Here is a 25,413-nt window from a genome sequence, read left to right as displayed (position 1 = left end):
TATCTGATTCTGGAACCAAGATTGAGGGAGACTATCCGTTACGAAAAGCCTCTACTCTGAAGGCTGGTTGTGCCATAAGCTTCTGTACCGAGAGCATAGCTGCCATGAGAAGTTTCGGCACAAGTGCTTTGACATCCATAGTAGATGGAGCTGAGTGTCTGTGCTGATTAGGTTTCTGTACAGTGCTTCGAATGACTAGACAGAACCATGGGTTTTCCATGTTGAAGAAGCCTCAGAATGGTGCCGATGGCATACTTTTTCCACTCCTTAGAAGTATGCAAACTATGGCTCCCACCTGTGGGAGACTCTGGCCTATTTAGTGTGCCACTGCCTCTGAGCTCCTCTCCTTATCGAAAGAAGAGGAGAACTGATATTTCAGGTTATTACCTTCCCATAGGAAAGTGCTCTGGCTCACATTTTTCCACCATGCCAAACAATCGGCAGCAGTATGATTGGGCCAAGGTACCTGAGACAAATCATATGCATCTGAGCTAGACATTTCATGTTTACATTTTGAACAAATTTTAAAAGATTTACCTGCTTTAGAACTTTTCCAACATGTTAAGGCTGAAAAGAAACTAGGAAAAATACTTTATCAAGCCACCTCAAAAAAAAATTTACAAAACATTGATGAGGAAAAAAAATACCCACAAAAACATGCAACAGCAGCAGGAGAGAGCGAGCATGTGAACATGTATTCTTCCACCATAGCGAAAAAAAAAATAAATAAATTACTGAGGCTTGCAAGGCAGTGGCTGCATGGGAATATGTGGTCATGCTCAGAAAGACTTCTAGGTCTTTCTTTATTTTTTCTAGTTAAAGTTTATTGAAAATGTAAATAATTCACATGCAACAGAGAAACATGAATAAATGCATATAAAAGTAAAAAACAAATCTCAATGCTGATTACTACTCTACTCCCAATCTCCCCAGTAGGTCACAGGACTCGTATGACCCAGCAGGTCCTAATATAGGTAATAAAGAGGTAAGACCATCTTATGGGGAGCCAGACTGCAACCACAGTATATAGAGCTTCCAGACATTAACTTGTCCATGTAAAATATTCTGTGTAGGCATTGACCAACAGAAGACTAGATCTTTCTGAACTATGTAGACAGCATGTTCCATGTTTGTACAGAGTCAGATGACATTACCCACTTGTATGGCTACATTTGTCCTCCTTGTCCACAGAGAATTGAAAACAATCTGGGAAGCCCTATTTGTACTCGGCACAGTGTTATAAGCTCACTAAAACTAATGTTTCTAATCATTCATAAGAAAGGATGCTAACATGACTGGTCCTGGAGTTGTAAAACAGTGACCTATAGAGTTTTATTTTCATATACAAATTGACATTTTCATAAACTGTCTTTAAACATGTAATATAAGTTCATCATTGGTAGAAAAAAATCACACTCCTCCTAAGTTCTGTGTACAGTATTGCCTTTTCACTTTAATTCAGACAAGAGAGGACTGGACTATCAAGACAGATTTTATATTACTGATTTGTATGTACAAATTTGTTTCCAAATATTAACATTTAATGTAAAAACAAAGTTCATTTAGACAAACTGGACTTGTTTCTTTACATCTACTGTACCATTCAAATGTTTACCAGCGTACATGATTCTCTTCAAAAAAGTTCTCTCCTTCAAGTACATATAGAAAAAGGCATATTATAGAGATAAACAAGATTTTTCAGCTTTTATAAGAAATAAACATGACAAAAGTTTAACTGGACAGAAGTAATTTAATTACTTTTTTTTGGGAGGGGGCCATCACCAACTTTTTGTGCAAAAAATGCCAGCCTTCCTTTAAGCATTAAGAGCATAATTGCTTAAGAAATGACAAAAAGCAATACATCTAGAACTAGAGCTCCCTAAAATAATCTATTTTTACATATGTGCAGAGCTTTAGCAAATTAAAGCCATAGGGAAATGCTTCATCAATTGTCCTTCAGAGGCATAATTAAAAGGTCTACTTTAACCCATTCAGTGAGCTGGCAAATCCAGGAGCCTAAAGAAAGCTGCAGCTTCCTGCTTTCCTATTCTTACACAAATTCAGTGACTATGAACTTAATACTGGATGACAAATCACATCCACACCATTAGTTAAATAGTCTCAGTTATACACATGTCTTAAAGACCACTCAAATCACTATTTACAGTTTATAAATTTCTGAAGACACCAAAGATAAAACATCCCTCAATTCAACAAAAATAGGGACGTGCATCTTGTGGTGAAATAAAAAAAAAATTAAAATACCTGTATTTAGAGCAGCATTGTTCCTTTATAAATAAAGAATATGAAAAAGCAATATTTAAGGATAGTTAAAAAAAAATCTCTATATTGAGAGGTGATGTCACATGACCACAGTGCTTGCTGGAATAAAGCCTCTTGTTGCTGGTACTGTGCGCCAGTAGTGAAACTACTTTCCACTGGAAAAAACTGTAAACATATGCATAAAATGTGTTCTTAGCTGCAGTCCAATGCTGCTCACAAAACATTGTATCATCTTTGCTTAGTGTCTGTATTTTATATTCTACACATAGAATACAATACACCACAGAATACTTGCATAAAAAGTGCAACACATTTTCTGGTCCAGTTTTACAGTGCATTTTTCCTCTCAAAATTGGCAACTCAGCAGTCCCAATCTAAAAAAGTTAGCCCAGTTGATTAGGATGCAACCCCAATGAAAAAAAATCAAGTGTTAGACACCTGAAAACCTTCTGGGTTCTCATCCTCCAAACACGTTCACTTATTTTGTGCCCATGGGGAAAAAATTCCTTGATGCATGGGGCTGTTCTGTAATTTGTATTTCAGCAATAATAAAAATATAGAATGTACAGGAATATTCAAGTTCAAAAGGAACAGAACAAATCAGATTAATTTGCAAAAAAAAAAATTGCCATTAACCTCAAAAAGCTAATGTTTTTCACTGTGTCAGCAATGTGAAAAAGCTAAGGGACTTCCAAACAGGCACAAGACAAAGTGCTATTTTCATTTTGCAAGGTATTTAAAAAGTATTTAGTAGAAAAAAAATCCTCAAAATTTGTCAAGGAGAAAAATGAATTTCTTGAAACAAAGGTCAAGACTGAAAAGGAGAAAAAAACCAAGGAGCCCCCCACCCCCCTGGGATACATTTATCAAAAGATAAATGATTCCAATTAAACAAAAACTTCCAAAAATAAAACAAAATGTTTACAACTCCATTATAGGAAAAACAGCCAACATATGCAAAAACTAATATCAAAATCTGTTTTACACGTATTTAAATGATGTTGATAAATTCTGTAAATTTTATAAGATACGAAAGTTATAAAAAAAAGTTGTTGTATTGTTCCAAGCAACATTTTTTCATTACATCACTAAAACAGATATGGATGTAGTACTTGTACAACGGACTGAATACAGGATCCCTGTCACTAGGATCTTTTGCTGGGCTCATCTACTTCACCTTATAGTGCGCCTGTTTGGAACCTTTTCCTTTTATAGAGCTAGCAATTGCCTGTCAGCTATGTTTCAGTGTTTGTCCACATACATTACCATTTTCTTTCAGAGCTTTTGCCTCTTGCTCTGTTTCGGGACTCCTGAGACACCCTCTTGTTCTGGAATTTTATCTTTTCCATTGCTGTCACTATAACCATTCACTGTCCCGTTCTGTTCTTCAGCAACCGCTTCACTTGCTGGGACAACAGTTTCATCTTTTTCTACTTTCTGCTGCATCTCCCTAAGTTTGGATACTGCTTTGTCTATTGTTGTTATGCTAATGAGGTTAAAGTCATGCATGCTGACCAGATGAAGCATAAAATTTCGACAAAGGTTCTTCTTGATTATTTTCAGTCCATAGTTTTCCACAAAAAGCATACAGGCATAATTCATCTGATTATCAGCAATGAACCTAGAACACACAAAAAACAGGTTTGTAAAATAATTTGTTTTAAAAGCTATGCAAGTATTTTTACATTACTTTAGTGGGGTGTACAGATGTATTTGGAATACAGTTCAGAACGCCCTGGAAACTAGAAATAACTATTTCAAACTTAAGAGTGACTACAGTTCATATTTGGTTTACCTTTTAACAGATATAATGGTCAGAGGCCAAGAAAACAGAAGGGGGCAAGATGGACAAGATATACTACAGCAGGCATACATCAGAGCCTTTTATCACAGTTAAATACAAACTATTCTCATTTTCTGGAGACAGCTTCCCCCCGCCCCCCACACACATTGTTGATCTGTGTTTCCATTTGATAAAAGGAAGAGAGAACTACACCTATTCTGCTAAAATTTACTAAATGCATTTCTGACCTTCTCATTATGAAGCAAATATATGTATTAGCTAAAAGTAAAGTATAAATGTATACTCCCTATAACATGAATAATTTAACAATCAATTGGGGGACAATACACCAAACTAAATATTGCGTATTAAGTCACGTTTACAGAAGACTGCCAAAATCACTAAATATAACTAGTTCTGTGTAGTAAATAAAATAAACTCCCAAAATCCACTTTTAGAATTCAACATCTGTTCTTTCAAATTTCAGCAAGTTTATCTGCATACCCATGCTTCATAACATGAAGGTTCCACAACTTCATTACTTCCTTCTCGCCTTCATTAACATCAGAAAATTCTTCAATTTGCTGAAATGAAATGCAATTTGAAATGTATTTATAGGAACACGTGCTGACTTCATTTATCCCCAGAAGCTGTGAGCAATGCATACAAACTATCCTACTCTTAGCAAGTGTCAGAAAGAAGAGCAGGCTGGCTTTGTAACAAATACACTGAGCATAAATTAAGCTAAAAGTTGTTCCATTGAAATTCTCACCCCAGCAGCCTATAGCAGAAAATTGTATATGGAAATAAATGCACAATTGTCTATTCTTTCTAACTAGTACCCTTTGGGTAATCTAAGAATTATAATTCTACCTTCACCAGCCCTAAGGAAATAGACAAGAAAATAGTTATACACCCATGACCCTCCCCCCAAATAAAATCAAGCCAAACCCTTTTAGGCTTTTAGTCTTGGAAACTAGCCCAAATAATTAGAACATGCAGTTTGCTGTCTTTGATGATAAAAATTAAGAATGACAATCCACACTTCTGGGAATTAGTACTGCAAAATGTGTTATGACAAACTTTTCAGGCCAGGCTGGAACAACCTAGTGGCTCAATGGCAAATGCAATGACCTATAACACAAAAGACCCCTTTAGCCCACTCCCAGGTAGTTGCATGAAGACTCTTGTGCCCTAGCGTAAGAGAGACTGGCTCGGACTGAGGTGAAAACCTAAAGGAAGTTGCAGAAGGAAACAAATGGGCCAAGAGCTAAAATGGTTTATCCAGTCATGTAAGTTTGAGCTACAAGAACTTAATTATGATTTTTTTTAGGTGGTTAATAGTTACAGTAATGGTTTTCTCCCGTAGCCATTCCGGATCCTTTTCATCTTCACTGTCTACTTCCATCTCCTGTGGCCGGAGAGGTAAGCAGGTGTCGCTATGAAAATACAATCGATTGTGACCGCTACTATATGTCCTCTGTTGTTCTACTTCTCCATCTTCTGACTCCAGAAACTCTGACATGCTGGCTTTTGTGCGCTTTGGCCTAACATTGAAAAAAATATATACCAAGTGTTTAGGATTTGTTAAAAAGTCTGTTGGAGTAACTTTTAAAACCTGGGGAACCCCATTATATTCTAGAGAAATCACAATTAAATCTAAAAAAAAATCTAAATACAAGCTGGTACTTAACCAGTTAATACTAGGAATCACACTGATATTATGGAAGTAACTCCAGACCAGGAAAGTGTTCCTGCTGAAGTAACCCAGCCACTTTGTTTTTCATGAACACAACTGTTGGTTTTGAATTGTATCTTGCAATACATGTTTTTTGATCTGTTAACACTTGAAGTGTCTGGCTTAACACTTCTCTCTGAAATGCAGGCTTAAGTTTTGGGTCTGTCATAGGTATCCAAACTTCAGCTATGTGGATTTAATTTATTTTAAAATTTAGGCATGCCATCAGAATTTCTGCATCACACTAAAATAACCACAGAATCTTAGGTATGCGGAGAAATCAGAGTTGCTGACCTGTAACAGGTGTTCTCCAAGGACAGCAGGATGTTAGCCCTCACACATGGGTGACATCAGATGGAGCCCAGATGCCCAGCATACCTTATACCATGCATCTTGCAACAGAATTATAACCGAAATAAATAGGAGAAACCCAACTCCAAGAGGTGGCATCCGGGTTTCATAAGGACTATCATCCTGCTGTCCTTGGAGAACATCTGTTACAGGTAAGCAAGCAACTCTGCTTTTTCTGAGGACAAGCAGGATGGAAGTCCTCACACATGGGTGAATCCCTAGCTACAGGCTGCTACTCACACAAAAGGGGACTAATAGATACTAACCAGATGCCAATGGGCACAACTACATTGGTGCTACTGGTAACGAAGGGGTAGACATCTTGAACCTAGGCGGGAGAGTTGGGTTAAACACAGTTTGCAAAGGACAGGCTGGCCGCACCTGTCACGTCAGCCATCCCTATCCAGACAATAATGAGATGTGAATTTGTAGAGAGAACTCCATGTTGCAGCCTTGCAGATCTCCTCCATGGGAACTGCTCACAAGTGGGCCATAGATACCGCCATAGCTTTGACAGAATGAGCCTTGACTTGACCCCCAAGATGCAGTCCTGCCTGAGCATTACAGAAAGAAATGCAATTTGCTAACCAATTGGATAGTGTCTGTTTGGCAACAGCAATGCCCTACCTATTCTTGTCACAAGAAAAAATTGGGTGGATATCTATGGGCTTTTGTCCACCACAGATAAAAGGCTAAGGATCGCTTGCAGTCCAAACTGTGCAGTGCTCATTCACCTTTGTGCGAATAGGGCCTGGGAAAGATTATTGGCAGAACGATTGAATGGTTAAGGTAGAAATCTGTTATCACCTTAGGCAGGAACTTAGGGTAGTCTTGGGTACGCACCCTATCGTGATAAAACTTAGTATAAGGTGGATAAGTTCCTAAGGCCTTGAGCTCGCTGACCCTGCATGCTGACGTGACCTCCACCAAAAATATGACCTTTCAGGTCAGGAACTTCATGTCACATATGTGCAGTGGCTCAGAAGGAGCTTTCATCAGCTGAGCTAACACCACATTGAGGTTCCAAGACAAAGTGGGAGGCTTCAGTTGAAGCAGGCCCCGCATGAAGCATACAACCATAGGCTGTACAGAGATGGGTGTACCATCTATACCTTGGTGGTATGCACCAATTGCACTAAGATGAACTAACGGAGTTGGTCTTTAAGCCAGTCTCTGATAGGTGTAGGAGGTAGTCAAGTACTTTGTGTGTGGGGCAGGAGAACGGATCTAGGGCCTTCTGCTCACACCACATGGAAAACCTCCTCCACTACAGTCCATAAGTCTTTCTAGTGGAAGGCTTTCTAGAAGCTACCAGGACCAAAGATCCTCTGAAAGATCAAGCGGCTGCAGGATTTACCTATCAACATCCAGGCTGTGATTGACAAGGTCAGGAGGTTGGGATGCCACAGCCTGCCTTATCTTGTGTGAGATCTGGGGAAGACCCCAGACTGATCAGTCTTCAGATGGACAACTCCCATAGGCACGGAAACCAGACCTGTCTCGGCCAATGAGGAGCTATGAGGATTATACTCCCCCTTGTCCTTGCGAAGCTTCAAAAGAGTCTTCACCACTAAGGGAATTGTAAGATAAGCACATAGGAGACCCTTGCAACAGCAACGAGCGAGGGCATTGGAGGCTGGTTTGCAGTCTGACCTGTACAGAAAGCAGAAGTGAGGCACCTTCTTTTGCAGGGGGAAGCGAACAGATCTATGTCTGGGCTCCCCCTAGAGACAGAATATCAGATTTGCTACCCCCTGGTCCAGAGACCATTCATGGGGTCTGAAGGCTCAACTCTGTCTACTACCACTTTCTCCGTTCTGGCCAGGTACATGGCCCTGTGCACCATCCCATGGGACAGGGCCTACAACCAGATCTGGACCGCTTCCTGATACAAGAGGTATGATCACGTGCCTCCCTGCTTGTTGACATACCACATAGCTACTTGGTTGATGGTGTGGATCAGGACAACTTTGTTGGACAGCCGATCTCTGAAAACCCATAGCATGTATCTGATCGCACAAAGCTCCAAGAAGTTAATTTGACAAGAGCATTCCTGGGTGGACCAGAAACCCTGAGTGCTGAGCCCATGTACATGAGCTTTCCTCCCCAGGGTGGATGCATCTGTGCTTAGGATAATTTGGGTAGGGAGACTTCGAAACAAGTTCCCCCCCCCCAGTTCCAGATTTGAAAGTACCCGCAACCAGGACAATGAGTCCCGGAGAGATGGGGGCGATCTCAAAGAATGTATTAATACTAGTCTAGGCACTGGATGAACACTTACAAGTAACTCCTGGAACACATAGCCATGCAGGACTACCATAGCACAATCATTTGGCAGCCAAGGGCGGGAAGCTGGATTCATCTGACTATCCTAAAGAAAAGGAAAATATCAGGAAAGTAGTAGTTTCTCATTTCTTAGCGTCTAGTCAGATGAATCCAGAACCAGTGGGATGTTCCCAAGCTACTCCCGAATAGGGCAGGAGGCTGCTCACGGTATAGTCAAAACCACATGTGCAAAGCTGCGTCCTCTCGGGCCTGCACATCCAGTCGATAATACCTGGAAAACATGTGTAAGGACCACCACGTTGCAGCTCAGCAAATGTCAATGGGAAACAACAATCTAACTTCCGCCCATGACACTGCCTGAGCCATAGCGGAATGAGCCATACCCTGACTAGGCAATGGCTGATCAGCATCCATATATGTGGCCATGAGCACCTCTTTAATCCAGTGAGCTATTGTAACCCACTAAGCCGGTTTGCCCTATTTACTACCACCATGGAGGACAAATAGGTGATCCGTCTTCTGGAAAGGTTTAGAAACCTCCCGATACCCCAGGATATGTCTCTTGACATCCAAGCTAAGTTGACACCAGCTGAGAAAACCAGCAACTGGATCTAGACACTCATCTGAGGGACCATGGAAATCACCTCAGGAATTCTCAACTGGGGAGGGACCATTTGGTATCACTGCAGGAGAGCAGGGCAAATTAAATTTCCTTTTATTTCTCCTTCTAAAACAAAGCAATCCCCAGTAAGGAGATGCACGTCCACCATCTGCTGGAGATGGCTGATGACATTGCAGGAGTATATATATATATATATATATATATACACTGTGATGTCAGCTTTGCTCAGTCTTCATCTGCTGGTAGAGGTACATAACCCACTGGTTCTGGATACATCTGACTAGACGCTAAGAAACTTCTCTTTTCTTAGAAACTTGTTCAAGGCCCTTAGGTCTTTTCTCTTTGGAATCAGGAAGTACTTGGAGTAGAATCCCTGCCCTCTTTGTCCTGGTGGTACAGGCTCAACCACTCTGGCCTTTAAGAGGGAGGAGAGCTCTGCTAGTATCTCCTGAAGCGCTACAAGCCCCCAAAACAGGTACAGAGAAGAATTTAGCAAGACACCCAATAGGTTCAATTGGTACCCCTGATGGACAAAGGACAGAACCCACCGGTTCAAGGTTATACTGGGCCACTGGTTTGCAAAGAATCACAGCATTCCCCCGACTGGAGGGTCTATCATCCCATGGTCTATCATCCCAGGAACAGGTAACTGGTGTATGCTCCCTACAACCCAGTCAAAACCACATCCCCAAAGTTGAGTGAGGAGCTGGCAGGTGCTTCGGAGCTCTCTGTAGCATAGGACGGCCACGGGAGCCCTGATGCTGCTGACAGGAGTGAGGGTGCAGAGGATCGTATTTTGTTTGGTGAAAGACTTCCTTGGCCCCGGTCTCGCTGGCCAACTAGAGGAGGAAAACAGGTCCAGAGTACTGGTGGAGAGTTTCATGATAGTCCCACAGTTGGGCCACAGCATCCCTTTACCCTATATCTCTGAAGATATTCTCTCCAGTACATGCCAGTCAGCAAGTCATTCCTGTACCTCTGATCGGAGATCAGAGGCCCGCAGCCATGCCATTCTGCGGGCACCAATTCCTGCTGCAGAGACTCTCGATGCTGTCTCAAAAACATGGTAGGTCACACGGATCTCATGTTTTCTGCACCAGCAACATGAGGGTGTCCTGCTGCTGTTGAGGCAGCTGCTCAGCCATATCCTGCACCTGATTCCAGATGTCCCACAAGTACTGGCTCATGTACAGTGGGTAGGTAACGATGCATGTAATGAGCACAGCGCCTTGAAACACCTTCCTCCCAAGAGTGTCCATTGCTCTATGGTCCTTCTGGGGAGCGCCAAATGAGTCTGAGTGCGCTTGGCCTTCTTGAGGGGGAATTCGACCACCACCAACTGGTGGGGCAACTGACACTTATCAAATCCAACACCTTCTGGAAAAGGTAGACCCCCGTCTGCCTTAATGGGAGACACTGAGGGGGTGTTCCCAAATCCTCAGCAGCAACTCCTTAAGGAACTCGTCTACCAAGACCGCCACAATCTCCTCAGGAGGTTCCACGAACTGGAAGATCTCAAGCATTGTGTCTGGCATCCTCCTCCATCAATAACTGAAAAGGGATGGCTTCTGCCATCTTCCTCACTAAACCTAGGAAGGTTAAGTCCTCAGGTGGAGACTTCCTTTGCTCCTCTGGAGAAGGTTCTGAAGGAAGACCCCAGGGGTCACAGAGTTCCTCATCCTCTCGCAGGGGATGGGTCCCTAGGTGCTTGGCCTTTGTCCAGAGGAGCAGGCACTGGTAGAAACTGACAGGGAGGTAAGCAGGCCTCTGTGCGCTGCCAGTCTCTGTGGAGCTTCCTCCTCAGAGGAACTGGCAACAGCCATATCGGTAGGTGGAGGCCTCGGTGCCATGCTGATACTAACCCAGCTGGTTCCGGTTCCCTGGATGGCAAGACCCTTACAAGTACATTGAGCTTCTCCAGAAGTGGTATGAGGATGGGAGGCACTGGGTTCGGTACCACAGGGCTGAAGCCCTGCAGTGCCTGGTCCACCGCTAGCTAGACTCGGCACTCCAGCTCCTCCTTGAATCTTGCCGATGTCAACACAGATTGGGAGGAAGGAGGGGTGGCAAGATCCTCTTCAGACCCTTGAGATGGATTGGTAACTGGCATCAGAACTGGTGGAGACAGTCATGGATCCCCAGATTGGCATAGTTTGCTGCAGGGTCGCTTTGGGGGTATTGCGGTAAAAGCCAGTGCATCTCCGTACCTGGCACCATGCATTGATGGGGTCTGGTGCTGATGCTTGGCCCAGTCCCGAGACAAATAACGAGGAGCCAGACAGTCTTCAGCACCATCAACGGAACAGACTGTCCTGCCAATGTCTATGGCTCTGTGTCCATCGGGGCGGCTTCTTGGTCCTTCACTGATACCTCTTCAACCCAAAGAGCTGCTCCATTCTGTCAAGTTGAAGCAGTCATCCCTTCGGGGGCATCTGGGCATATAAGTGGCAACTGTGGACATCAAGCAATGCCCCCAGGCAGAAGACACATCTCATGTGGATCTATGATGGACATGGTCCTTGGGCACCGGAGGCATCGCTGAAAACCAGACGTGGCCATGACAGACAAGACAAAAGGGATACAAACCAAAGGTGATGATGGTGGAGCCAGCAAACCCTGATGTATCACCGTCATGGAGAATCAACAGTGAAAGGAAACTTACTCGAATTGCCGAAAATTCTGACTAGAAGATGCTATAGGAGGGCACCAAGAGGGACCCAATGACGGAACAAGAAAAAATTATGAAAAACACGAGAAAAAAATACCCAAGTTTTCCACAAGGCCAAAAACAGCCAAAGTGAACTCACTCACACCACGAGGCTTACAGCCCCGCGGAAAAAGAGAGAATGAATGGAGAAGGACCCTGCATGGACACGTGGTATAGGGCATGCTGGGCATGGTCAATGTGCCCAGTCAAAGCTCTAGAAACTGACATAAGTTTCCTGTTTCGGGGCTCCATATGATGATGATACCCATGTGTGAGGCTATCATCCTACTTGTCCTCAGAGAAACACACACACCCCCTTTTGTGGTCAATACTGGTCTTTACAAAATGACACTCTGCTTTTAAAAACAGAACTGAGCCTACACAGAAAATAATGCCAGACCACACCAAATATCTAACTGCAGTTGAATTACCATTATAATAAAAAAATAAACAGTCTTCAGAAAGTGCAGAAATTTTCTGTATATTCCCATACCTTTAATCTATGCAATTTGTTAGGGTTTTGCGCATTTTCAAAATTAAAATATGGCTTCATAACTACAAGTCAAGTATATGCAGGATAAAAACCTCATTTGCATAAAAAAAGGGACAATACCCTCCTGCTGACCCAGAAAAATGATACTACTAGAGATTCAAAATGTATCTCTGTATAACTGCAAAGGTCTGCATTGTGTAGCACCCCACTGACAGATAACACCTCTAGCTACCTGCAAACAAGGATGTGCGTGATAGGAGTTCTCTTGACTGGTCCATTGCGACTGAAGGCAAACCCAGGCTGCCTATGAATATCCTGTGGGTTTCCTGCATAGGAACCATCGTAACATTCGTTGATGGAAACATCTATCCTAGCACCTTTTGGATGATACTAGAACAAGACAGATAAGACAGTTACACAAAGCTGATTAGCTTGGAAGAACATCAGAAGTCTGAGAACAAGCTTTTTCTGACTCTTGCTGCATGCTAAAGGAAGATGGACATACTCCCATCTGAAGCCAATCCTCCAACACTTAATACAGTGATCAGTTCAGAACTGCTGATTAGCAATTTTTCCTAACATGTTCTTTTATCAGTCATACCCAATAAAGCCTAATTTTTTATAAACGTGTTCAATTTACCTTTGAACTGATTTAATGTTGTAGCCCAAACTACTTCCACAGACAGGTAATTGTATTACCCCTTAATGTTAGAATATCCCCCCTCCCCAGTTTTGCTTGTAGTTGCTTTGGTAAAAAAGCTGCCTGCAAGATGCCAGTAGGGTCCTTTAATGTAACCTCTTAAAAATCTTCTAGCACAATATATAATAAATAGTCAAGAAATTAAGATCTAGTGCACTAAATCCAAACCAATGTATTCTTCTACAGCTTTAGAGGGGGAATGACTGTTTTGAAGCTCAGTGAACAAAAGGAAAATGGTGCCTTGTTAATCTATTCGAATTCTTTAAAGATGTATACCGGTACATGTGGATATGGGTGAGTCAGTCAATACATCTTATGTGAATTTTCAGAAAACATTTAATAAAGTCCCTCATGAACAACACCTCAGGAAATTAAAAAGTCTTGGGATAGGAGGCAATGTAACTGGTTAAAAGACAGGAGGAATAAGACAAAGGTTTATAAAATCATGAGTGGTGTGGAAGAGTTTAATACAGAATGTTTATCTTTTCAAATAGTACTAGGACTAAGCAACATTCCTTGAAATTAACTGGCAGAAGATTTAAAAATATATATTTTCAGTCAACATACAAAATAAGCTGTGGAATTTGTTGCCAGAGGATGAGAAGGCGAATAAAATCTTCCAGTTACTTTCAAGCAATCCAGCCTGGCTACTATTGGAGATAGGACGTTGGGCTCAATGATCTCACATAACGTGACACTATGTTCTTAAAAAGGTCATGAATTTAGGTTCTCATACTTTTAAAATATATTTTCCAAGCTTAAAAGTTTCATGTCATGTAGTGAAAACTTACTACATAGTTGAAGATAAACCGACTGTGGCAAAGTTTAAGATGCTTGAGTAAACTATAGAGCTTGCGGCAGTTCAGAGTACACCATGGGCAATGCAAGTCATCTCTGGCTTCTGTCTGCTGTCTTGTGTTGTTGTTGTAAAGGAACTGGTGCAAGAATGAAAGGCAATATTTACCTTTATACATAGACAAGATATATCAACATTACTTTTTACAACTAAATTATTTTTTAAAAAAAAGCATTTTCATTAAACTCAGTCTAAAAACATTAATATGTTGAACAGTACAGTTTCAATGCCTATAAATTCTGCTTACATATGGATATAAGAACTTATACCTGATAAAATATTCTTAACTTCTGTCGAGGTTCATTAGCAATCTCTCTCTCTTTTCTTGTTTGTAGATCTCTTGATACAGGTTCTTTTACAGCTTCAAAAAAGTATTTTTCAATATGGTGAATGTCATGCTTTTACACTGCAATATGATGTATTGTTAGAAGCAGACGAAGTAGTTTAACTTTCATTTTCAAAACCTCAGTTCTGGGGGGAGGGCCTTTAGGGGCAAGTGTGTCAAAATCCTTTGTAATAACTGAAATTAGGGATAGTATCTGCTTCTTTCCTCCTAATGTTCTACTATTTCTCTGCATGACAGATCAGTCCAGAAAAGTGGGTTGTGTATCCCTACCAGCAGGTGGAGTCAGAGAACAATTAGAACTTTGGGCACTGCTACATAACGAGTGCACCACCTGCAATCACTCAGTATTGACCTGTACCCAAGCCCATGCTAACAGAACTAAATAACAAAGGGTAGCACCCAACCAAATTTCCGGACTACCACTTAGTCGCTGGCAAAAACCAGACCGAACTGCTAAAAATTGCTCCAAGAATCATATCTGCAAAAAAGGAGCTTCAACAATAAAAACCTTAAGCAGGTTCTGACCAAGACGGTCTTTTTGGTATCTGAAGAATGGGGTGGGCCTCTAGACTGATCTGTGGAACCAATTTTCATTTCATTTCTTGAACATACCCAGATCAGTCCAGAAAAGTGGGATGTACCCAAGCCACCCTACACTGAGTGGGAACCCAAAAGACCTGCAACGAAGCACATTCTCCCCGAAGGACGGTTCATCAGAAGCCTTAACGTCCAATCGGTAATGTTTTATAAAAGTGTGAATAGACTACCACACTGCCGCCCTACAGATCTCCTGAGGCGACAGTAACTGACACACTGCCCAGGAGACGGCCTGAGCCCTAGTGGAATGAGCTCACCCAAAAGCACCTGACGCCCTCGGGCTATGTATGCCGCGCAAATGGCTTCCTTAATCCACCAAGATATGGTTGTCTGACGCTTTATCCCCCTTCTTTGGGCCACCAAAGAGAACCAACAAATGATCAGAACGTCTGAAGTCATTGGTAACCTCCAGATAACGCAATAAGGCGCGCCGCACATCCAAAAGATGTTCTGAGAAGACTCCTGGGACCAGTTAGGGAACCCTGGAAGCTCCACAGTTTGAATGACGTGAAAGACTGAAACCACCTTAGGGACAAAGGACGGAACCGTATGTAATGATACCCAATAGTCGTAGATCCGAAGAAAAGGATCCCGACAAGACAGCACCTGAGATCCGGGGCTGAGCAAATGGCCACCAAAAACACAGTTTTCAAAGTCAGATCTTTCAGGGAAACTCCACGATGAGGCTCGAAAGGAACACCACATATAACTCGCAGGACTAAATTCAAACTTCAATCCGGACACACCGAACGGATGGGAGGGCGCAAATGTTTGACCCCTTAAGAAACAGAGCAATATCTGGATGCGCTGCCAGCGAACAGCCGTCAAAGTTTCCCCACAAGGCACCTAGAGCTACAACTTGTACACAAAGGGAATTGAACGCCAAGCCCTTAGCGAGGCCCTGTTGCAGAAAGTCAAGCACCCGAGGAACATGCACCGCTAAAGGGTCGCAGGAACGCTGATGAGACCATATCTCAAAAAGCTTCCAAACTCTCACATAGGCCATAGAGGAGGCTGGATGTCTCGCCTGTAGGAGGGTGGAAATGACTTGTTCTGAATAACCCCTCAAGCATAAACGTCGCCTCTCAAAAGCCAAGCCGCGAGAGAGAAGCATTCCTCCCGATCCAAAAATATGGGCTCCTGACTGAGCAGGTGCGTTAGATGAGCCAGCTGAAGTGGACCCTCTAGAGCAGGGGTGGGCAAGTCCGGTCCTCGAGGACTGCAAACCAGTCGGGTTTTCAGGATACCCCTAATGAATATGCATGAAATAGATTTGCATACAGAGGCAGTGTGTATGCAGGTCTCTCATGCATATTCATTAAGGATATCCTGAAAACCTGACTGGTTTGCAGCCCTCGAGGACCGGACTTGCCCACCCCTGCTCTAGAGCCAAGTGTACCAAATCTGCAAACCACGGACGACGTGGCCACTCCAGCGCCACCAGAATCACCCTTCCCAGGTGCCGCTGTTTGCGACGGAAAAGCCGAACTATGAGGGGCCAGGGCGGGAAGGCATACAGTAGAATCCCCGTGGGCCAAGGACGCAAGAGAGCGTCTATGCCCACAGAGCTCTGTTCTCGGCGACGGCTGAAAAAACGAACTGATTATGCGTTCGCCTGCGTTGCCATCAGATCCAGCTGAGGAGATCTCCATCTGGTGCAAATGAGATTCCACGCCTCGAGAGAGAGTTCCCATTCCCCTGGGTCTAGGTGCTGAAGACTGAGATAATCGGCTTGCACATTCTTTACTCCCATGACATGGGATGCGGCAATGCCCTCGAGATGGCGCTCCATCCAGATGGACAGAAGACATGCCTCTAGTGCTATGGCGGGTCTTCGAGTTCCGCCTTGCCGGTTGATGTACGCCACCCATTGTTGCACTGTCCGAGAAGACTCACACCATTCTGTCCTGGATCCAGGGAAGAAACGCCCGCAGGGCCAGACGTACAGCCCTGGTCTCGAGCCGGTTTATGGACCAGGATCTTTCCATCGCCGACCAGAGCCCTTGGGTGGACCTGTCTGCACACACACACCGCCACCTGAGAGGCTGGCACCAGTGGAGATTATCAGCCAATTCGGAGTGTCCAAATCCACCCCCCGTTCCAGATTGTCCAGTGACAGCCACCATGACTGGCTCTGGATTCCGGAAGTAGAGGCATTGGTAGATGGAATTGCTGACACCGGGCTCCAGTGAGACAAAAGCGCATGCTATAAAGGTCTTAAATGAGCGAAGGAACCAAGGAACCAAGTCCAAGTTGAAGCCATGGAGCCCAAGACCTGAAGATGATGCTACACAGTGGGATTGTTCCTTCGAAGAAGGGAATGTATTTGTTCCTGCAACTTCCCTATTCAGTCCGCCCAGCAAGGTATCGAGTTTTGCTCAGAGATAAATCAACTGAGTGGGTTCCAAGTGACTCTTCTGCACATGGATTACCCAACCTAGGGATCGCAATGTGAACATCACCATGTGCACTGATCTCTTGCAGTCCTCCCAAGACCACGCGAATCAGCCAGTTGTCCAGGTATGGATGGACCAAGATTCCCTCCTGATGAAGGAAGGCCGCCACCACCATCACCTTGGTGAACATGCAAGGAGCTGTTGCGAGACCAAATGGGAGGGCTTGAAATTGGAAGTATCGTCCCAAGACCTTGAACCACAGAAACCTCTGGTGATTCAGCCGGATTGGAATGTGTAAATACGCCTCTGTGAGATCCAGAGAAGCGAGAAGCTCCCCTTTTCGAACCACGGCCATCACTGTCCTCAGGGTTTCCATACGAAAGCGAGGAAACCGAAGGCAACGGTTCACCTTCTGCAGATCGAAGATGGGCCGAAACATGCCCTCCTTCTTGGGGACCGCAAAGTACACGGAGTACTGACCTCGTCCCTGTTGAGTCTCCGGAACTGGGACAATAGCTTTGAGCTTGAGAAGTCGTAGAGTCACCCGGACCGCCTCTCGCTTGACACTTGAAGCCACTCAGGACTCCACAAAAACCTCCCAGACCAGGCGCGAGAACTCCAGTGCATACCCATCTTTGATCACTTCTAAGACCCAGCAGTCTGATGTAATTCTTGCCCATTCCGTGTAAAAGTTGGCTAATCTGCCTCAGACAGCTTCGACGGAATGGGTGCTCGTGGCTTCATTGGGGTTTTTTATTACTTCCTGCACCAAGATGTCCCGAATCTCTTCCGGGCTGGCGACCCCCTCGAAAGGACTGCTGGCGCCCCGTAGCAGGTTTAGAAGCAGGTGGTGTGGAGTATCTACCCACTCTGAAGCGGCAAGAGTCCCGAAACCTAGCTCTAGGAGGGAAGACTTTCTTAGAAGATCTTTTATCTTCTGGCAACCGGTTGCCCTTGGATTCGGCAAGGAGCTTTACTAGCTGATCCAGAACCTCCCCAAACAGGAGCTTTCCCTTAAAGGGTAGATAAAGCTGGGACTTGGAGAACAAATCCACCGCCCAATTTCGCAGCCAGAGGAGACGCTGTGCTGACACCAAGGACACCATACCTCTCGCTGAGGTCCTCACCAGATACAAAGCATCTGCAATATAAGCGATGCCTGCTTCTAGGCGGGCGGACTGCAGAGCTCCACCGTCGCCCGTACCAGCCCTGGCAGCCGACTCCTGGACCCAACACAGACAAGCCCCTCTGCATGAGGCTAGCGCAAACCGCCGCCTGAAGGCTTAGCGCGGCAACTTCGAATGCTCTCTTCAACTGGATCTCCAGCTTGCGGTCTTGCATATCCTTAAGGGCAGCCACCCCAGCAACCGGGATAGTGGTCTTTTTCGTGACTTCCGAGACCGTGGCGTCCACCTTTGGAATCTTCAGTAAATCCAAAACAGATGATAACGGGTACAGTTTCGACATAGCTCTGCCCACCTTCAAGCCGGAATCTGGAGTCTCCCACTCCCGGGTCACTAGTTTGCAAACCTTCTTAGGGCAGAGGAAAAGATGTTGTGGGACACCTAATGCCGTCGAGGACTGGATTGACGCCCTCATTGTCAGACTTCTTGAGAAAACTTAAGACCCAGAACTTAAAGGACCTGGGGAATAAGGGGTCTTAACTCATCCCGCTTGAACAAATGCACCACGCTGGTGTCATCTCTCTCCGCAGGAGGGTCATCGGGCTCATCCGGATCAGCAGTATCCACATTAGCCGGATCCAGTCGCGGATCCGGGTCTGCCACCCCTACTACCCAAGAAGCCGGCATCGCCCCAGACACTGGGATTGGATCTTGCGAACCCTGGGGAGAATCCACTGTGGGGTGAGCCTGATCAGAGAGGCGCTGACGAGGGTCCGTACCGCTTTACCGCTGAGCATTTCCTTGCCAGGAAAGCCTGGTGCATAAGGAGGACAAATTCTGGGGAAAACCCCTCCGGGTCCCCCTGCCCCACTTGAGTCAGCTGGGGTGATATCAGTTCCCCCGGTGAGGTCTTCCCTCACCGGGGCTAGAACAGTTGGAGAATCCTCTTCCCACGAAGCCGAGACACATTCCCTCCCCGAGGGAGGAGGCAAGCAGCCCTGAAGAGCCCTCTAACCCCATGGAACATGCTGCGCATAAGGAGGCCGCATCTAACGCCTGGCCGCATGACCCACACACGTGGCAGGCCTGAGATTCTGTTTTCGGTCCCATCCACGGTAGCGCACCGATAGTCTGAAGTGAAATAGAAAAGGGCACGAATTAAAAAAGAAATGCTCGGAGCTGCGACGCTGAAAAAGTTTCAGTCAGGCAGGACCGGGACCGGGGGGGGGGGGGGGGGGGGGGGGGGGGGGGGGGGACGGACACACCCCACAAGGTGCTGCGGGCTAAGAGACTTACCGGCTTAGGAGAAAAAAAAAAAACCACATACAGCCATGCCGCGGGAAAGGAGCCTGTCTATAGTGAAATCGCAAGGCTCCCAGCAGGGAAGCGGCGAGTAAACGAGGCACATGGAGAAAAACTCACCCTTGCCCTCAGAAAATGACCCGGAGCCCTGGGAGCTGAGGGGAACACTGCTGACAGCTTCCCCGGCCAGCCTTAAAAGACCTGGTCCCTCCTGCACCTCTCCTTACCTCAGCACTGAAGACAGTCAGTCAGCCACAGTGAAAACAGTTTTTTTTGGGGTTTTTTAAATTAAACTTTACCAAGACAGAGAAAAGCTGTTGCAGGAGACAAGGGAGCAGCTGTAGCAGAGACGGTGGTGAATAGCCAGGAACCCCTGGTCGTCAGACATTAAACTGTGGCAGGCGAAGCCCTGACAGGAATATCCAATTCCCCGGACGCCCAGCTTCTACTGAGGGATGGCCCACGAAGGCACCTAACACCTCAGGAAGCAACCGTAAACAAAAAAATTAAATTCAAACTAAATAAAAAAATATAACTAAAGACTGCAGGTGTGCATCTGTACCACCGGCTGGAGTCAGAGAAATACTGAGTGACTGCAGGTGGCACTCGTTATGTTGCAATGCCCAAAGTTCTAATTGTTCTCTGACTCCACCTGCTGGTAGGGATACACAACCCACTTTTCTGGACTGATCTGGGTATATTCAGGAACTTCCCTTTAGATTGAATCGTTTCAAGTATTTGTGTAGAAATCAGGAAAATGTCCCATATTTCTTTTCCAAAAATCCTGATCACAGGTCCCTTTTTGTCTCCAAGGAGCAAACTCAAAGTGGCAGAGTGCCTTTACCAAGAAAATCTGACATGAAATCAAAACTTACTCTTATATGTGGTTTATTGCAAAAACGTACAGCTCAAAGTAAAATCTAAAAATTCTGTTTGCTCCCCCCATCCTACAGAGGCAGCTCATTTCATTTTTCATTACACATATACACAGCCAATCAATACATTATTCTTTATTACCTTCCTTTCATCATATTCTCATGACATCTCAGAGCCAATCATGAATGTAATCTGCTTTGATATACACTTTGAAGTGCCGAAAAGCAGAATATAAAAAAAATCTAAATAAATCATGTATGAAGCTTATTCCTTCATTCAAAGATATACTGATTAGTAACTGGTATGATGTAAGCTATAATTCGCTCCTTTCCTCCATCTTAAGTCTTATCCACCATTTTAGATCCAAGGACAAGATGTCCTTTTGTTCTCCATTTTAGATGGAACATGTGATTTTTTTTTTTTAATTCTTTTAACTGGAAAACATGTTTATCTCCTACAAAATGGGGAACAATAGCAGTTTCATTTATGATCTGATACTCCTGGTGCGGGCTTAAAAGAATTCTTGATTTCAGTTATAACAACCCATTTCTTAATCAGATCATAAGACTTTAGACACTTGCAAAAACAAAATGATTAGCTCTGCTTTCTGTTCCACAGCATTACTCTTTGCAGAACCGGTCTGATAATGAAGACCCTAAGACTCCCAGAGGGTCTTTTTCTATTCTAATTCCACATTTGGACAGTCAACTTCTGGAGTCATTTAGTCATTTTATATTGTCAATTGTTGCCATACGTTTGGGAGCACCTGTTCATGTGAACAAAATGTATATGAATTTTTTCTAACTGGACTAGACGCACTATGCATATTCACCCACAGACAAAAATAGGAAAAATCCTTCCAAGATACTGGCCCTGTGTCATATTTATGCAACTAAACAGAGACCACTACTGGAAATGCTGACAAGACTATTCAGCTCCTCTAACTGCAGGCAATTCTTTTCATTTGTTCTCTTTATATGTAAGACTCAGAATGCCATTCAGTTGTCCTCATCACTTATCAAAAATTCTAAATGTGCATACACACTTTTTAAAAACTAACACATTAGCTGAGAATAACTACACTAGAAGAGTCACAGAATGTAAGCATTTTTAATACATGTACATCTCTGGCAATTTTATTGTAAAAATTGGAAGGCAATTACATTTTTATAAATAAAATAAAACTCAAATGAAAAATTTACCTTAAAACAAAATAAAGATCAGAAAATTATGATCAAGATAGAGCAAGTTTGCTTACTATAGAATGGTGTTCTCCATAGACAACAGGATGAATTAGCTATAACATGTGGTTAACATCATTCAACAGGACCGAACAGACCCATCTCTCAAGCTCAAAGCTGTTGCTCTGAGCATGTGCAAGAATTCCCACAAGTGTTACCTTGTGAGCCCCCTCAGTCAGTAATTGACTTTCCAGGGAGGCAGGCATTTAACATAGCCAATTCATCCTGTCTATGGAGAACACCATTTACAAATTTGCTTTCTTCGTCGACTAGCAGGGCTGAATTAGACATGGCATTTGGGAAGTCACAAGCCGAGGGCTGCAGCAGGGTGTTTACTGAATAAGAGAGAGAGTGGACTACTGAGTGAACAGGCTTCTTGTCCAAATTTACCGTCACTTTTTGATAAACTGTCTAGTCAGTGATGGGATGTAAAAATGTATAATGATGTCCTGGCCGAAGCCTTGCAGATGTTTTCAATAGGTACTCAGATGAGCCATTGATGTGGCCATTGGCTTTCACCTCATAAGCCTTGAAAGAGCCTGCTACGACATATGTGCAATACAGTCTGCTAGCCAATTGGACAATGTTTGGCAACTGCTATACCCAGACAGTTAGGATCATAAGAGACAAATAACTGTAAAGCCTGACGATATGGCTGAGGTGTTTTCCTGTAGTAAGCCAAGGCTCTTTTACAGTCTAAGGAATGAAGGGCTTTATCTTCATGTGCATGTAGTATCAGAAAGAATATACGAAATAGAATGTCTTGATTAATATGAAAAGCAGATACCACCTTTGGTAGAAACTTAGGTTGGTGCTCCTCATGCACCCAATTGTAGGAGAATTGCATATAAGGAGAATAATGAACTAAAGCCTGTTGGTCACTGACTTCTGGCTGACTTGATTATGACTAGGAATACTTTCCATTTGAGAGACAGACTTCAATGGTTCAAATTGGGGCTTCAATAGTTGTGCCAGAACCACATTCAGGTCCCATGGAACAGGAGGTTTGACTACTGAACGTTTAATATACCACAAGACTTTCAGGGGTTTGGCCTACCTTCAATCTGAATGGTGTAGGCCCCTATGACACAGAGATGAACTCAATGATGAAGTCAGAGAGAGTAAGTACTTGAGTAGGTCTTTCGGTTCGCATGCAAATGAGTCCAAGGAAGTCTACTGACACAAAGGTGAGCAGTTTCCACTCTGTAAGCTTTTTTAGTAGAAGGCTTACTGGCAGATACTACTATATCCTGAGCCTATCTGGGTAAGAAAAAAATAGATGATCAGCGAGCAATCAACATCCATGTCGTCAGGTTGGGGGAGGGAAGGTTCAGATGATATAGTATCCTTATCAAGGTAGTAAAGATAGAGCTGCCCCAAGATGGATCACAGGAGTGCTGGGCACCTGTAACAGGTACACAAACAAAATTTGTCTGGTTCATGCTAGAGCAATAAGAATCATTCGGGCCTGGTCCTTGAGTACTTTTTGCACTGTCCTGGGGATCAATGGAATCTATGGAAAAGCATACACGTTCTGCACTCCAGCTGAGCAGAAAAGTGTCTTGAGCAGAGCGAATTTACTGGGAAGAATGGAGCAAGATCTTTCCACTTTTCCTCTGATGAAGAGGTCAACAGCTGGAAGTCTCTGTAGACTGAACAGTGTCAGCAGTTGATTGTTGCCAGGACCATTTGTGTGGGCAAAATAATCTAAGGCAATCTGCTAACATGTTTGAAATTCCTGGAAAGTGGATTGCTTGCATGCCTATTCCCATAATTTTACTGGTCCATGACCCTATGCCACCTTGTTTGTTCACGCAGAATATGGCTACCTGGTTGCTGGTTTGAATGAGAACGCTCTTCCCCAGGAGGAGAAGCGTGAAAGTTGTCAAAGTATTTTGACTGCTCACTGTTCCAGAAGGTTGATCTTTGAACTGCCTTAAACAGAATATTTATTTATTTATTTATTTATTTCGGTGCTTTTATATACAGAGGTTTGGCAGTTAGCCTTCACCCTGGTTTACAGTATAAATCAAATAACTAAATATTAAAGACCAAGTCTCTTGAATTTGGAAGGGACATATATGGACACCCCATCCTTTTGTGGAGGCATCTGTCACCAATGCCACTTGTGAGGAAGCAAATGAAATGGTGCCCCTTCTTGGAGGATGAAAGGTTGTAATCACCAGCAACGCTCCTGTTTCATGTATTGAAAACATTATTTGATTTCAAGAAAGCATAGGATAAATACAAAGCATCTCTAAGGAAGTGATAAGAATTATAATTATAAATTAATTGGATGGATGGGCAGACTGGATGGACCATAAGGTCTTTTTCTGCCATCATGTTTCTATGAGACATCCACCAAGTTAATTGGTGCCACTGGCAGACGCACCACTGTAGGAGTTGCATGTGAAGGTGGGTCAGAAGAACTACATGAATGCTGGCATGTGTCCTAAAACAATTAGAATGTTCCTGGCTGTCTTATCTGAATTCGGCAGTCGATATACAAAGGTTCTTAGTGTGTTTGCCCAATCTGACAGGAGGAAGCCTTTTTCTTGAAGGGAATCTATCCATACTCCTATGAATTTTATTCTCTGAATAGGAGCTACAATTGATTTTTTGAAGCTCCTCAGGAAGCCTAATGACAGTGGGAGTTTAATCTACTTCTACAAGGAGGCGTGAACAGCTTCCCAATAATTTGTCACTAGGCCAGTCATCTAGATAAGGGAAAACCTGGAAACATTGATAAAGGGGGTGTACAACTAGACATTTGGTGAAGATCCTCAGTGCTGCTGACACTTTAAAGGAGAGCACTCTGCACTGGTAATGAGAGCAGTCCACCATAAAGCATAGATAAAGCCAGTGGGAGGGAGGGATGGGGATATGAGCATTAAGCATCCTTTAAATACAGGGCACACATCCATGTCCCCTTTTGAATGAAGGGAGAATTGTGTAAAGGTAATTCATTTTGAATTTCTCCCGGAGTAGATTTTTGTTCAGGCTATTTAAATCCAGGATGGATTTCAATACTCCAGGTTTTTTGGGGTTTAAGGAAGTAACAAGAGTAGAGTCCCTGGCCATCCTGATGGGTGGAATTGACTGAGAAGTAACTCCACCTCCAGACGGAGATGCAATGAGTGAGACTGATCCAGAGCAATGAGGAAGAATGAGAAGTCGAGGGAAATGTAATTGGTATCCAGTCTCCACAATCTTTGCACCATTCTTCCAGGTAGAGCTGCCCCCCCCCCAGGAAGGATGATTGTTGGGTTTGGAGGATGGTCAAAAACTTGGCCCAGGGGCAGGGTGACAGCATTCTTGCTAGGATCTGGTACCTCTGAACTTGCCAGAAGGAGATTCTCTAGAAGTATGGCCTTTTAAAAGTGCAATACGGCTGGTGTGAAGAAGACTGTTGCTCTGAGGTGGTTGAGAGGGACTGGACTGCTACATGCTGCTCTTTGATTTGAGCAACTGTTTTCCCGAGCTTATCTCCGAAAAGGTGGTCTCTCAGGCAGGGGACGTCCACTAATTTATGGACATAATCTGACATGATCCAAATGAGGTCGATGAAGAGTGAGCAATCATGTCAAATGCTTAGAAAACTGACAATAAAATGACATATGCACTAAGTCTAGAGAACAGTTTGGGATAGGATGAGCAGGCTCTTTTGAAAACCCAGGGCCTGTTGCACTAGGTAGGTGGCATCCATCTTCTT

At 43.9% G+C, this 25,413-nt stretch overlaps 1 protein-coding gene across 2 annotated transcripts in view; it reads right to left on the bottom strand.

Moving 5' to 3' along the window:
• Positions 1 to 1,302: 1,302 nt before the first annotated feature.
• Positions 1,303 to 25,413, bottom strand: part of SUZ12 (SUZ12 polycomb repressive complex 2 subunit) — a 309,933-nt gene continuing 285,822 nt past the window's right edge. For both annotated transcript variants that reach the window (XM_029600710.1, XM_029600711.1), the window contains 6 exons: positions 14,089 to 14,180; positions 13,755 to 13,898; positions 12,496 to 12,653; positions 5,415 to 5,613; positions 4,571 to 4,650; positions 1,303 to 3,904 (listed from right to left, as the gene is read on the bottom strand). In XM_029600710.1, the coding sequence (XP_029456570.1) occupies positions 3,559 to 3,904; positions 4,571 to 4,650; positions 5,415 to 5,613; positions 12,496 to 12,653; positions 13,755 to 13,898; positions 14,089 to 14,180 (1,019 nt within the window). In that variant the 3' untranslated portion in view covers positions 1,303 to 3,558. The remainder of the gene's footprint in view (positions 3,905 to 4,570; positions 4,651 to 5,414; positions 5,614 to 12,495; positions 12,654 to 13,754; positions 13,899 to 14,088; positions 14,181 to 25,413) is intronic.

The sequence above is a fragment of the Rhinatrema bivittatum genome, chromosome 4, assembly GCF_901001135.1.
Source record: "Rhinatrema bivittatum chromosome 4, aRhiBiv1.1, whole genome shotgun sequence".
Classification (NCBI taxonomy): domain Eukaryota; kingdom Metazoa; phylum Chordata; class Amphibia; order Gymnophiona; family Rhinatrematidae; genus Rhinatrema; species Rhinatrema bivittatum.
This window is presented reverse-complemented; position numbering and strand designations above follow the sequence as displayed.